The sequence below is a fragment of the Ranitomeya variabilis genome, chromosome 6 (genome assembly GCF_051348905.1).
Source record: "Ranitomeya variabilis isolate aRanVar5 chromosome 6, aRanVar5.hap1, whole genome shotgun sequence".
Classification (NCBI taxonomy): domain Eukaryota; kingdom Metazoa; phylum Chordata; class Amphibia; order Anura; family Dendrobatidae; genus Ranitomeya; species Ranitomeya variabilis.
This window is the reverse complement of record NC_135237.1, coordinates 208,348,766-208,362,953: the sequence shown is the minus strand read 5'-3', so window position 1 is coordinate 208,362,953 and position 14,188 is coordinate 208,348,766. Positions and strand designations below refer to the sequence as shown.

Here is a 14,188-nt window from a genome sequence, read left to right as displayed (position 1 = left end):
GTGCACATCTTTTTTTTTTTTTTTTTTACATAGATTAACATTATACTGTACATCACAGTGCAGATCTGCAACGTTTCTGCTCAGAAAAATCCGCTGCGGATCCGCAGCAAATCTGCATCGTGTGCACATAGCCTAAAAACTATTTTATAGAAAAAATAATTATTTGTGCATCGCTTTATTCTGAGGACTATAACTTTTTTATTTTTTCACTGATGACGCTGTATAGCAGCTCGTTTTTTGCGGGACAAGATGACGTTTTCAGCGGTACCATGATTATTTACATCTGTCTTTTTGATCGCGTGCTATTCAACTTTTTGTTCGGCGATAAAATAATAAAGGATTGTCTTTTGCCTCGTTTTTTTTTATTTTTTTTACAGTGTTTACTGAAGGGGTTAACTAGTGGCACAGTTTTATGTCGGGTCGTTACGGATGCGGCGATACTAAATGTGTACTTTTATTGTTTTGTTATTTTTTTATTTAGATAAAGGAATGTATTTATGGGAACTATATATTTTTTTTCTTTATTTAGGAATTTTTTTTTTTACACATGTGAATATATACTTTTTTTCTTACTTTAGAACATTGCCCCGGGGAAGGGCATCATGTTATAGAGTCAGATCGCTGATCTGACACTTTGCAGAGCACTGTGTCAGATCAGCGATCTGACATGCAGGGCTGCAGGCTTACCAGCTTGCTCTGAGCAGGCGCTAGTAAGCCACCTCCCCGCAGGACCTGGCTGCAGCCCCGCGGCCGTTTTGGATCTGGGGCCTGCAGGGAGGAGACGCTCATTACAAGGTGAGCACATCGCCTTGTACCGAGGGTCTCAGGGAAGCCCGAAGGGAGCCCCCTCCCTGCTCGATGCTCGCTGTGATAGTCAGCTGACACCCGGCCACAATCGGCCGCGCTCCCCCCGTGTCGCGCTGGACGTACTATCCCGTCACTGGGAATTAAGTCCCAGGTCACCTTGAAGGGATAGTACGTCCAATGGGATTAAGGGGTTAAATACACTTTTTATAGATATCTTTGAGGAATGGCTTTCTTCTTGCCACTCTTCCATAAAGGCCAGATTTGTGCAGTGTACGACTGATTGTTGTCCTATGCACAGACTATCCCACTTCAGCTGTAGATCTCTGCAGTTCATCCAGAGTGATCATGGGCCTCTTGGCTGCATCTCTGATCAGTCTTCTCCTTGTTTGAGATGAAAGTTTAGAGGGACGGCCGGGTCTTGGTAGATTTGCAGTGGTATGATACTCCTTCCATTTCAATATGATCGCTTGCACAGTGCTCCTTAGGAAAAGTTTTGGAAATCATTTTGTATCCAAATCCGGCTTTAAACTTCTCCAGAACAGTATCACGGACCTGCCTGTTGTGTTCCTTGGTCTTCATGATGCTCTCTGTGCTTCAAACAGAACCCTGAGACTATCACAGAGCAGGTGCATTTATACAGAGACTTGATTACATACAGGTTGATTATATTGATCATCATTAGGCATTTTTTAGGACAACATTGGATCATTCAGAGATCCACAATGAACTTCTGGAGTGAGTTTGCTGCACTGAAAGTAAATGGGCCAAATAATATTGCACGCCCCACTTTTCAGTTTTTGAATTTCCACAAAAACTTAAAACAACCAATAAATTTTGTTTAACTTCACAATTGTGTTCCACTTGTTGTTGATTCTTCACCAAAAATTTACATTTGGTATCTTTATGTTTGAAGCATGATATGTGGGAAAAGGTTGAAAAGTTCCAGGGGGCCAAATGCTTTCGCAAGGCACTGTAGGCAGGTTGCAATGTGTGTGTGTGTTTACTTACAAGCTTATTAATGAATCTGTCTGGCTTACACCTTTTCATTACTAAACCTAGGGTTTGGTGTCAATGACAACTGCTGACACCAAGCCCTAATCCCATTACTCGGATGACACACTGCATCAGAATGAAAAAAATCTCTCTATTTAGCTCAAAAAAGCCTTCATTCTTGTTCAAAAACACATGCAAAAAATGCATGCAAAAATGCTGGAAAACTCACATTTTTGACGCATGTTTGCTGCCAAGAGATGGCAGAAACCTTGTAGAAATATCTGCAAGCAAATACTCAACGTGCATACATACCCTTAATCTCCAAGTGACGTGATTCAGATGAAACGCCCGATGGATCCATTCACTATAATGAGGCAGAAGAGTTACTCTTTACTCCATTTGGCCTCTGTTCAGCATTTTCCCTCTTTTCCGAAGTGCACAAAACTGTCGTCGACCGCATTTATACTTGCCTAAAAAGGCGGACACCGTCGGATCACAGGTCTTATGGCGTCCATATTACCTCCATCTGCCTCATTATAGGGAATTGTCCGCCGAGGGTTCATCTGAATCATGTACTTCAGAAATTTACATGGAAACCCGGTGTAAGCGCTCAGCGTAGAGTGCAGGATAAATGTGCCCCAAGCGTTAATGTGTTCTTTGGGAGGCAGAATGAAAAAATCAATAGCAGGTGAAGAATTATTATTTTTTTGTTGTTGTTTTTTACACCACTCCTCGTGCGGTATAAGTGATTAGATAACTTTATTCTTCGGGTCGGTGTTATTACAGCAATACTAAATTTGTATCAGGCTTTTATGTTTGGCTGCTGTCACACACTAAAAGACGCTTTTTATTTCAAAACTAGTTTTTGCATCTCCATATTTAGACCGCTATAATTTTTCATATTGCGGCCGACAGTCGTGTGAGAGCTTGTTTCTTGCGGGACGAGTTGTACACAAATATGTGTACTTTTATTTTTTATATTGTTTTTCATACAAATATTTATTTATGGGTGCTATATATTTTAATTATTTTTTATATATTTTTATAATTTTTTAAAAACTTTTTTTTACTTTTGTTCTTTTGTTCTATATAGGACTTTTTGCAGGCTGATCACTTGTACAGCATAGAGATGCCAGAGCATCTCTATGCTTTTTAAACTGTCAGCGCTGCACTGACAAAGTCTGTATATGAGCATTTATGTGAATGGGCAGATTCCCTGTTACAGCCATTAGTGAAGAGACTGCCGGGATATTTAAAAGACTCACGAGACGTTTTGGGAGCAATATCCAATAAAATATGGGAGAAGGAATATTCGTGGCTAAGTTGCAACGTAGTATCATTGTATACGTGTATTCCACATGAAATAGCGATGAGGGCATTGGAATATTTTCTCAGGGAGTTCAGCCAATATTCAGATGATTTAATTAATTTTCTATTACAGGTGGTTTTTTATTTGTTAAAACATAATATATTCCTGTTTGATGAAACAGTTTATCTACAGAAGAAGGGGGTCCCCATGGGAGCGAAATACCCTCTCTAGCAAATATTGTAATGGCATTTTGGGACCATGAATTTATATTTTCACATGATAATCCATATGTACATTATATGGTCTGGTACGGCAGATACATAGACGATACCCTCATAATTTGGCAGGGGGATGTATCTGTCATACCAGAATTCATAAATTATATTAATGATAATAAGTATAACATAAAATTCACATATAAACAAGATACATACAGTATATCATTTTTGGATTTAGAACTACAGGGCAATATCAATCAAATAATAAGGCCTAAGACATATCAAAAACCAATTAAGGGTAACACAATCTTGCATGCAAAAAGTAGCCACCCGAAGCACACAATAAAATCCATTCGATTAAAGAGAAATTGCTCCAATCCAGAGGATATGCATACCGAATTTAGGGATCTGCAAAGGAAAATGACTAAGAGGGAATATCCAATATGGACAATAGAAAGAGCAAGACATATAGCATTATCAAAAGACAGGAAAACATTAATAAAACCACAAAAAAGGCGCATTAATGTGAACAGAAACGAAAAACCATATGTATGTTTGCGCTACAGTCCACAATTTAATGAAATAAAAAAGATCATATATAAATGTCTACCTATTTTATATGAGGACGACAGTTTAGCTAAAATCTTACATTCGGGAATAAATGTCATATCAGACGTGCTCCAACCATAGGAAATGTATTATCGCCGGGATATTTTTCATCAAAATCAAAAGTGCAAAATTGGTTAAAATATAAAGGATTTGTAAAATGTAGGGCGAACAGAAGTAAAATGTGCAAATTTGCACAGAATACCAAGACCTTCAATAATCAAGAAGGGAATGGTATATATAACATTAATCAGTTTATAAACTGTAACACAGAAAATGTGGTATACCAAATAGAATGCACCATAGTAGTAAAAGATATATCGGATGTACAACGAGAAAATTAAAAGTAAGAATGGCAGAACATATAAGAGACATTAAAAATAACAATATTAATACAAGGAATATTTCAATGGCTTCAAAGCATTTTATTCATTGCCATAATTGTAACATGTCATCATTGAGATTCACAAGAATAGAACAGGTCAGAGGATTTAGAAGAGGAGGTAATATAAATAGACGTCTACATAATAGGGCGGTATTTTGGATATACAATCTAGGGACTCGTCATCCTGACGAGTTCAATAAAAGAAACAAAATAATGTTTCACTACTGAGGGATATTACCGTATGTAAATTAAGTTTTGTATTTGTGTGTTTTAATATGTGTGGAGCTAAATAATATATAAAAAAGAAATGTAATATACAGGGACCTAGCGTTAAATAATCATGTGATTAAAATAAGAAATGTGATTGGTTTATGGCAAGTATAAGACTATTGCATGAGTATAATGAAATAATGAAATCAGCTGTGATAAAGATCTTTTCAGATCGAAACGCGTTGCTGGCCTGTTGGCACACTAGTGCACCTTCACAGAATGAGGATTTAGCCGCTGTTTACAATTTTAATGTGTCTACAATAAAAGAATTCGTTTAAAGGAGCTGGGACAACACCTTTTTTTTTCTTCATTGATTCAACACGTCGAGTTCAGACAAGGTCCCGTGCACCTGCGGCTGAGAGTGATGAGCTGGCTAGGGCTTTTTTGCCCAAATTTCTTTTTCTATTTATTCTCAATAAGTGATTAGATGACTTTATTCTTCGGGTCGGTGTTATTACAGCAATACTAGATTTGTATCAGGCTTTTATGTTTGGCTGCTGTCACACACTAAAAGACGCTTTTTATTTCAAAACTAGTTTTTGCATCTCCATATTTAGACCGCTATAATTTTTCATATTGCGGCCGACAGTCGTGTGAGGGCTTGTTTCTTGCGGGACGAGTTGTCATTTTTATTGTTACCATTTTCAAGCACATGACATTTTTTGATCGCTTTCTATTCTGATTTTTGGGAGGCACAATGAAGAAAAACAGCAATTCATGAATTTTGACTTTTTATTTTTTAAATTGTTCTGCTTGTGGTAAAATTGACTAGGCAGCTTTTTTCTTTGGGTCAGTACGATTACAGTAATACCCCATTGATTTAGTTTTTTATGTTTTGGCGCGTCTACGCAATAAAAACTATTTTATAGAAAAAAATAATTAGTTTTGCATCGCTTTACTCTGGGAGCTAAAACTTTATTTTTTTGCTGATGGAGTTGTATGATGGCTTGTTTTTTTCCAGTACAAAATGACATTTTCACCGGTACCATGTTTATTTATATTCGCCTTTTTGTTGGGCAGTATGATAAAGCGTTGTTTTTTGCCTTGTTTTTTAATTTTTTTTTTTGTGTTCACTAAAGGGATTAACTAGTGTGACAGTTTTATTGGTCGGGTCGTTCTGGACGCAGCGATACCAAATATGTGTACTTTTATTTTTTATGTTGTTTTTCATACAAATATTTATGGGTGCTATATATTTTGATTATTTTTTATATATTTGTATAATTTTCTAAAAACTTTTTTTAACTTTTGTTCTATATAGGACTTTTTGCAGGCTGATCACTTGTACAGCATAGAGATGCCGGAGCATCTCTATGCCTTTTAAACTGTCAGCGCTGCACTGACAAAGTTGCTTCATCATTCTCTGAGCATGATCAATCAACTTTGCTAGCTCTGATGTTGTCATGAACCAAGTCTCTCATTGGGCCCTCCGATCCAAGGGCATAGGGGCTGTATTCTCTCTGCCTGTTCCCGAAATGCTGCAATCGAGTTCGATTTACGCATTTAGTGGTTTAGAGTGTCGAGAATGGTGTGGGACCGCTCCTATCACTGAGTGCCAGGTGTCGGCTGTCAGGATCAGCTGACACTGGACGGCAGTTGCGCGCGCACAGCCTCTGAGCGCAAAATCACCGGGACATATTCATACGGCACAGGTATGCTAGAGAAGAAGAAAAAATTTCCTCCTCCGAGATGTCACCAATTGCGCACTAGCCAGCTATCTGCGATCGCCAAGAACTGCTACTGCACAGGCAGCGCCATCTTGGAGGAGGAAAATTTTTTTCTTCTCTAGCAAGATGGCAAGATCATCTATTCTATCACCTTTATATACACCGATAGCTGCTACCGCACAGGCACAGCGGGCGGTTTTTAAAGAAATGTTTTTATATACTCCTCAGGATAACCTCAAGCACTTTTATTAACAACACACTAAATATGCGATTATTCTGCAGCATGGCTGACACCTGCCTGCAGAAAGTTTTTTTTTTTTCTTTGCAGTATGTACACGTATTCATTATGTAAACTAGGGGATGGTCACTGAGGGATCACTGATCTGTCAGCAGGCTGCATTTGAATACCTAATCGGAGCACCACATGAAGACCCCCCCCCCGAAGCACGAGAATCTCATTAACTCAAAACTGAAAATAAAGATTAAACAACAACCACAAGATGGATTTCATCAACCAAGGTATCATTTTAATCAGTATAACGGCGCCAACGTGACATTGTCTGTAGGTTACTGGTCACAATCCTGCTGACAGTTTCCCTTTAAGTCTTAGCCTTTTTTTTTTTGTAAGCCAAACATTCCCAGATCTTGTAACCATTCCTCGTAAGACATGTTTTGCAGTATGCTCACCATCCTGGTAGCTCTTTTCTGAACTTGCTCCAGTTTTTCAATGTCTTTTTTAAAATTTGGTGCCCAGAACTTGACACAGTATTCCAGATGAGGCCTGACCGAGGAGGAGTAGAGGGGGATAATTACTTCATGTGATCTAGACTGTATGCTTCTCGTAATACAGCCTAGAACTCTGCCTTTTTGCTGCTGCATCACACATGTTAAAGCATGTGCAGTTTGTGATTTATTGGTATACTTGTGCAGTTACTTAGTTCTATTCCTCCCATTCTGTGGATGTAATTTTAATTTTTCTTGCCCCAATGTAGAATCTTGCATTTCTCCCTGTTAAATATCATTCTATTAGTCGCATCCCATTGTTCAAGCTTTAGTTCCTTCTGAATACTTTCTCTGTCTTCTATAGTGATGGCTATCCCTCCTAGCTTTGCATCATCTGCATATGTGTTTGGTTTGGTCTACCTTCAGTTCCCTTATCTAGATCTTTTATAAAGATGTTGAACAACATTACCACTCTTTGAGTACAAGCACTGAGCCACTTATGAATCCACCCAACCATAGCCTTGTAAATGTCATACTTGGTCATTTTTTCAATTATGATAGTATGAGATACTTTATCAAATTATTTGCTGACGTCAAGATACTATATTTACCGCACTTCCCTGATTCACCCAGTCAGTGATTCCATCATAAAAAGAAATTAGAATAGTCTGGCATGACTTGATTGTTACAAACCCATGCTGACTCTGGCTAGTTACTTACATACAATACATGCGGTTTAATAATTTGTTCAAAGATTTTCCTTGGTATGGAAGTAAGGCTCATTGGCCTGTAATTTCCTGGCTCCATATTCTTTCCTGTTTTGAAGATAGGGACAACATTTGCCCTTTTCCAATATTCTGAGACTTCTGTTCTCCAGGATGTTTTAAAGGTTCTGGCTAGTGGTCCAGTTCAACACTGTAACATAACTTTAAAAAAAAACAAATATCATGAATATGTCAAAAAGGATAAAATATATGTTTTTCAGTACACAAAATGGACAATTTTGTATATACTCAACTGAACTGGTCTATTAAAGGAGACCTGCTTCTGTGAAGTCATTTTAGTCCATGGCCACACAATGACGTGTAAAACGACATTGAGAATGTGGTTTTGCAACAACACATCTAATCATTTCCTGTGTAGAGTCACAATTCTTTCCAAATGTGTTGGTTTTCCTGTAGCTGGCAGCAAGTTGCATGTGTCTCACTAGCTATAGACTTAAGTGCAATTCACTGGTCTGTGAATATCTGGCTTTTTTTAAGCAAATTTGCAGCTTTTTATAATGGCAGACAAGTTCAACAAATGTTTTTGTCTGCATTATTACTGTTGTGTGACGCACATCACCGTATAGCCACAGCCTTACGTATAGACACAGATTGATGATTCTATTAGCCAAAACTTCTATTAGCCAGGGATCTTACGCTGTAGAACTCAATGTGAACATGGTTTACATTCTAGTCCTTTCATTTGATTTGGTGCAGTGTAATATCCAAATGTTTTTGTGTATTGTCCAATTGTCGCTATTCGGGGTTTTATTGTTCTGCCTTATTTCATATACTTTAACCCCTTTCCAACATTGGACTTCGCTGGAGCCTGCACCTTTCCGTGCACATGACAGCTGATCTCTATAGCTGACATATGCCCGCAACTGCCGCAAGTGGAATCGCGATCCACCCGCTGCCGTTAACTAGTAAAATGCCACTGTCAATCTCTGACAGCAGCATTTAACTCGCGCTTACTGGAAACGCGTCGTAAATCCCGCCCATCGGTGAACCCGTCAAGTGATCGCGGATCACCAATGGGTTGGCATGACAACCAGAGGTCTCCAGCAGACCTCTATTGTTGTCATTGCCAGATTGCTATGAGTGCCACCCCGTGGTCGGCGCTCATAGCAAATGAGCATTTCTGCTACACACAGGCGAGATCTGATCATCGCATGTTCGTAGCAGAGGAGATCAGGTATTGCAGCTTTTATTCTCCCATAGAGACTATTGACGCATGCAAAAAGTAAGCAAAATTTAAAAAAAAAAATATATATATATAAAAGTTCAAATCACCCCCTTTGCCCCATTCAAAACAACATTGGGCGTAATAGTCTTCCTCCTGACTTCGCTGGAGCCTGCACCTTTCCGTGCACATGACAGCTGATCTCTATAGCTGACATATGCCCGCAACTGCCACAAGTGGAATCGCGATCCACCCGCTGCCGTTAACTAGTTAAATACCACTGTCAATCTCTGACAGCAGCATTTAACTCGCGCTTACTGGAAACGCGTCGTAAATCCCGCCCATCGGTGAACCCGTCAAATGATCGCGGGTCAACAATGGGTTGGCATGACAACCAGAGGTCTCCAGCAGACCTCTATGGTTGTCATTGCCAGATTGCTATGAGTGCCAACCTGTGGTTGGCGCTCAGCAAATGAGCATTTCTGCTACACACAGGCGAGATCTGATCATCGCATGTTCATAGCAGAGGAGATCAGAGCTTTTATTCTCCCATAGAGACTATTGGCGCATGTAAAAAGTAAACAAATAAAGTTTTTCAAAATATAAGGCCGGCGTCACACTTGCGTATTGCATCGGATGCGAGAGCATCGGATGTGATATGCTAATGACACTCGGCTCCTGCTCGCAGCAGAGCAGGAGCCGAGTGTCATGCGTCTGTGCTCCGATTCTCTCGCACAGGGAGGATCGGAGCACAGCTGCGGAGGAGGCGGAGAAATGAATTTCTCCATCTCCTCCATTGCTGGGGTCCGCTTATAACGCACATCACTCGGATGATATCCGAGTGGTGTGCGCTGTCTCACTCGCACCCATAGGCTTATATGGGTGCGAGTGAGCCCAGAGTTTTCCTCGGTCTGAGACAATCGCAGCATGCTGCGATTGTCTCGGACCGAAGAAAACGGCCGACAAAAAGTCGGCTGCTGTGAGCTGCCCCATATGTTAACATTGGTCCGAGTGCAATGCGATTTTTTATCGCATTGCACTCGGCCGTTTAAAACGCCAGTGTGACGCCGGCCTAAAAGTTCAAATCACCCACTTCGCCCCATTCAAAATAAAACAATAAAAAAAATCAAATATACACGTATTTGGTATTGCTGCGTTCAGAATCACCCGATCTATCAATATAAAAAAAAATAATAATTTAATCGTAAACGGCGTAATGAGAAAAAAATTAAAAACATCAGAATTAAATTTTTTTGCTCACTTCTACATTACAATAATGGGCAATCAAAACATTCTATCTACACCAAAATGTTATCAATAAAAACATTAGCTCGGTGCACAAAAAATAAGCTCTCACCCAGCCCAAGATCACAAAAAATAGAGACTCTGCAGGTCTCGGAAAATGGCGCATTTTTTTTTATTTTTAAATTAAAGTTTGGATATTTTTTTAACACTTAAATAAAAAAGAAACTAGACATATTTGGTGTCCATAGAGTCGTAATGACCTGGGCAATCATAATGGCTGGTAAGTTTTAGCATTTAGTGAATACGGTAGAAAAAAAACCTGTGAAATTGCACTTTTTTGAGCAATTTCACAGCACTTGGATTATTGTTCCCGCTTTCCAGTACACAATATGTTAAAACCAATGGTGTCGTTCAAAAGTACAACTTGTCCCACATAAAAACAAGCTGTCACATGTCCTTTTTGACCAAAAAACAAAAAAGTTATGGCTCTGGGGAGAATGGGAGCAAAAAATGAAAGCGCAAAAACTGAAATACATCTGTTCATTAAGGGGTTAAAGGGAACCTGTCACCCCCAAAATGGCTGGTGAGGTAAGCCCACCGTCATCAGGGGCCTGTCTGCAGCATTCTGTAATGCTGTAGATAAGCCCCCAATGTAACCTGAAAGAGGAGAAAAAGAGGTTATATTATACTCACCCAGGGGCGGTCCGCTGCGGTCCGGGTCCGGTGGGTGTCTCAGGTCCGCTCCGGCGCCTCCTATCATCATTCCATGACGTCCTCTACTGGTCTTCACGCCGCGGCTCCAGTGCAGGCGTACTTTGTCTGCCCTGTTGAGGGCAGAGCAAAGTACTGCAGTGCGCAGGCGCCGGGCCTCTGACCTTTCCGGCGCCTGCGCACTGCAGTACTTTGCTCTGCTCTCAACAGGGCAGACAAAGTACGCCTGCACCGGAGCTGCGGCGTGAAGACCATGAGAGGACGTCATGGAATGAAGATAGGAGGCGCCGGAACGGACCTGCGACGGCCATCGGAGCGGGACCGCCCCTGGGTGAGTATAATCTAACGTCTTTTTCTCCTCTTTCAGGTAGACAAGCCCCTGATGACGGTGGGCTTACCTCACCATCGATTTTGGGGGTGACAGGTTCCCTTTAAGGTGTATAGTTACTTCAAGCTTTTTTTTTAGCTATGTGTGTTTAACTTGTGTGTTTTTTTTCCAGGCCAATTTCTTTGATGAGTACCAAATGGAGGGAGTGTCTTCGGAGCAGAATGAAATATTTTTGGAGCTAATTCCTGAAAACCTTTCTCGAGCTTTGAAAACTGCACAGAATGCCAAGGCTGTAAAAATCAAGCTGACAAATAAACACTGTCCCTGTATCACAGTGGCAGTAGAATTGGTAAGAAATCATGCACATGAAGATGCAAACCTAATTTAACACCATCCTAACATAGGACATACTGGTACGTCTTATGCCTTTTTTTTAAGTGAAAGTCCCAAAGAGTGACTAAGTAAGGCTATGTGCACACGTTCTGGATTATTCGCGGTTTTTTGTGTTTTTTCAGCGGTTTCCCGCTGCCAAAACGCTTCAAAAACGCTTACATTAAGCATCCTATATTTTTTAACGCATTTTGCAATTTTTGTGCACATGTTATTTTTTTTCCGCATCACGGAAAAAATACGCGGCATGTTCATTAATTTTGCAGATTTTTTGCGGATTTTCCGCTATATTATTGCATTGGAAAGCTCCGGAATAAATTTGAAAAATCCGCAAAAAAATGCACTAAAAACGCGAAAAATACCTGTGCGGATTTCCTGCGAAAGTAGTCCGGATTTGCACAGGAAAATTCTGCACACTTTCCTGAACGTGGGCACATAGCCTAAAACAGATTATTTTTCTTTTTAAATTCCAAAATATAAAATTTGACTCTAATAAATACATATTCCTATGCAAGAAAATAAACAAAAATGCACATATTTGGTATCGATGCATCCGGAACAACCTAATTTTTAAGTTCCACACTAGTTTACCCATTCATTTAACGCTGTGAAAAAACTAAAACTGTGCTTTCTCAGTCTCCCATGACAGCACCACAGAGAGAGGGGATCCGCCCTTCAGGGACAGGAAACCTACAGATAAAAGGGCGGTACCCCTCCCTCACATCAGTTGGTTTCCTGTCCCTGACTGGGAACCTTCAATGCGGTACCTGCACGAAGATGTCGTCTGGAAGAAGAGACCAGGGCCAGGCAGTCAGGTTCCGGCAGCAAGGAGGCTCCTGCCGCGGCTGATCCAGTACTTGAGGCCGCCACCGCTGGGACTAATGGGTCCTTCAGGGTGTGCGGGAGGGAAGCGCAGCCACCGCTCCAGAGTGGAGTTTGGGGCACCTGGGGTCCCCGGGAGTACACGAGCTGGCAGTGTGTACAATAGGTGCACCAAGATGGCCGCCGCTTCGGAAGTGCAGCGGAACTTCCGAGACCCGGGGCGGGCGCATGCGCAGTAGCGCTCTCCTCGCTCTCAATGAGCGCAGGTGGAGGGCGTGGGACCGTAGATGTCACCGTAGGGCGGCCGATTCAAAAAGGAGACCGATGCAGACAGCTTCTGCTGCATGCGGTCTCCATAATCATGGAAGGCAGCGACGGGCAGCTCCAAGAGCAACAGCAGCAGCACCTGCTTAAACAGCAACAACAGAAGCGCCATCATAAACAGCAGGATGGGCCAAAGGACAAAGATAAGCGGAGCAGCTGTTCCAGTAACCGCTCCACACAGCGCAGCAGGTCGGCTGCAGCAAACAAGTCACCATCTACAGATCCCTCGGTCCAAGCAGTCCCCCCTCCAGAACCGGTACCTGCGACTTCATCTAACGGTGAGTGAACGTCGAGAAAGTCCATCATTAAAATGGGGTTCCTGTTAGAATCTGTTTTGTTGTTGACCATCCGCCATCTTGTTGTGGTTTTCTGGCTGCTGGTATTTTTCCCCTGGTGCTGGGTTGTCTTAGGTCAGGTGATTGTATCATCCTTTATTACACAGCACCTGCCTTCCAGTCCTTGCTGGACAACAGTGTTAATCCGCTAGAGTTTTGACTAGGTGCTTTGATAGCTTTCTGTGTTTGATATTGTGCAGTTCTGGGACCCCTGGTTCTGCTATCCATAGGTTCTGTTTTCTGTTGGTTTCTGCAGCCTTCTCTGTATTTTTTATTAGGAGGTGGCCTGTTTTTATACCCAGTCTTTAGATCTTTTAGGGACCTCCTTCTCCCTATCTATAGGGAGATTAACCTAGGATCGTCGATGGGTCTATTCACAAAGAATGGGTCGCTCACTCTATCGTAAGGTATCAGCTTAGTATCAGTGCAGCGTCAGTTTTCCCCCTTCTATCCTAGTTCTGTGTTGCAGTTCCGTAACAGTTCCTTCTGTTCCCTTAATAGGGAAAGAAGAAGTTGGGAAAATGAGGAACCAGTCCTGCCCCACGTGTAATAGGCCCTTATCAGAGTCTTGGGATAAGAAGCCATGTAGTTCATTCATACAGAAAATAGTATGTGAGGAAACCCCGTATTTTGCTTCTGAACTAAGATCCGCAATTAGATCTGAAGTTCAGAATGCCTTCTCAACCATCTTCCAGGGGGGGGGGGGGAATCAGTAATTAAAGATCCTATGTACTTCAGGTCTGACCCCTCTACTTCAGGGGAACTGGATTTGGATTCCTCAGCTTCATCCTGGGGTGAAGACAAAGGAGGGCGTCACTGCTTTCCCCTACCATGGGGATGGAAGACCCCCGTCCGGATAGAACAATTCAGGACATAATGTTCGGAGGCTTAGGACAGAAGAAGCGTAGAGTGTTCCCAATAAATCCTAATGTCCAATCCTTAATCAAAAAAGAATGGGAAAAACCAGATAGGAAATACTTGTCAGTTCCTTCCCTCAAAAGAAAATACCGTTTAAAGGAGGAGGTATCCACATCCTGGGACAAAGCTCCTAAGCTTGATGTAGTTGTCGCCAAAGCTTCAAGAAAGTTTTCACTCCCCTTTGAAGATA

At 41.3% G+C, this 14,188-nt stretch overlaps 2 protein-coding genes across 7 annotated transcripts in view; one reads left to right on the top strand and one right to left on the bottom strand.

Moving 5' to 3' along the window:
• HUS1 (HUS1 checkpoint clamp component) overlaps window positions 1-14,188 on the top strand; it is a 113,058-nt gene that overhangs the window by 62,304 nt on the left and 36,566 nt on the right. For all 4 annotated transcript variants that reach the window (XR_013216891.1, XM_077269415.1, XM_077269412.1 and 1 more), the window contains exon 3: window positions 11,382-11,558. Coding sequence is in view for 3 of the 4 variants with exons in the window: in XM_077269415.1 (XP_077125530.1) it covers window positions 11,382-11,558 (177 nt within the window). In the remaining variant the exon portion in view is untranslated. The remainder of the gene's footprint in view (window positions 1-11,381; window positions 11,559-14,188) is intronic.
• Window positions 6,792-14,188, bottom strand: part of UPP1 (uridine phosphorylase 1) — a 218,443-nt gene continuing 211,046 nt past the window's right edge. Inside the window, exons 10-11 of one of the 3 annotated variants that reach the window (XR_013216890.1) lie at window positions 7,699-7,904; window positions 6,797-7,036 (exon numbers count right to left, since the gene is read on the bottom strand). Coding sequence is in view for 2 of the 3 variants with exons in the window: in XM_077269406.1 (XP_077125521.1) it covers window positions 7,888-7,904 (17 nt within the window). In the remaining variant the exon portion in view is untranslated. Of the gene's footprint in view, window positions 7,905-14,188 lie in introns of all 3 variants that reach the window. The other 2 variants (XM_077269406.1, XM_077269410.1) reach the window with 2 other exon arrangements.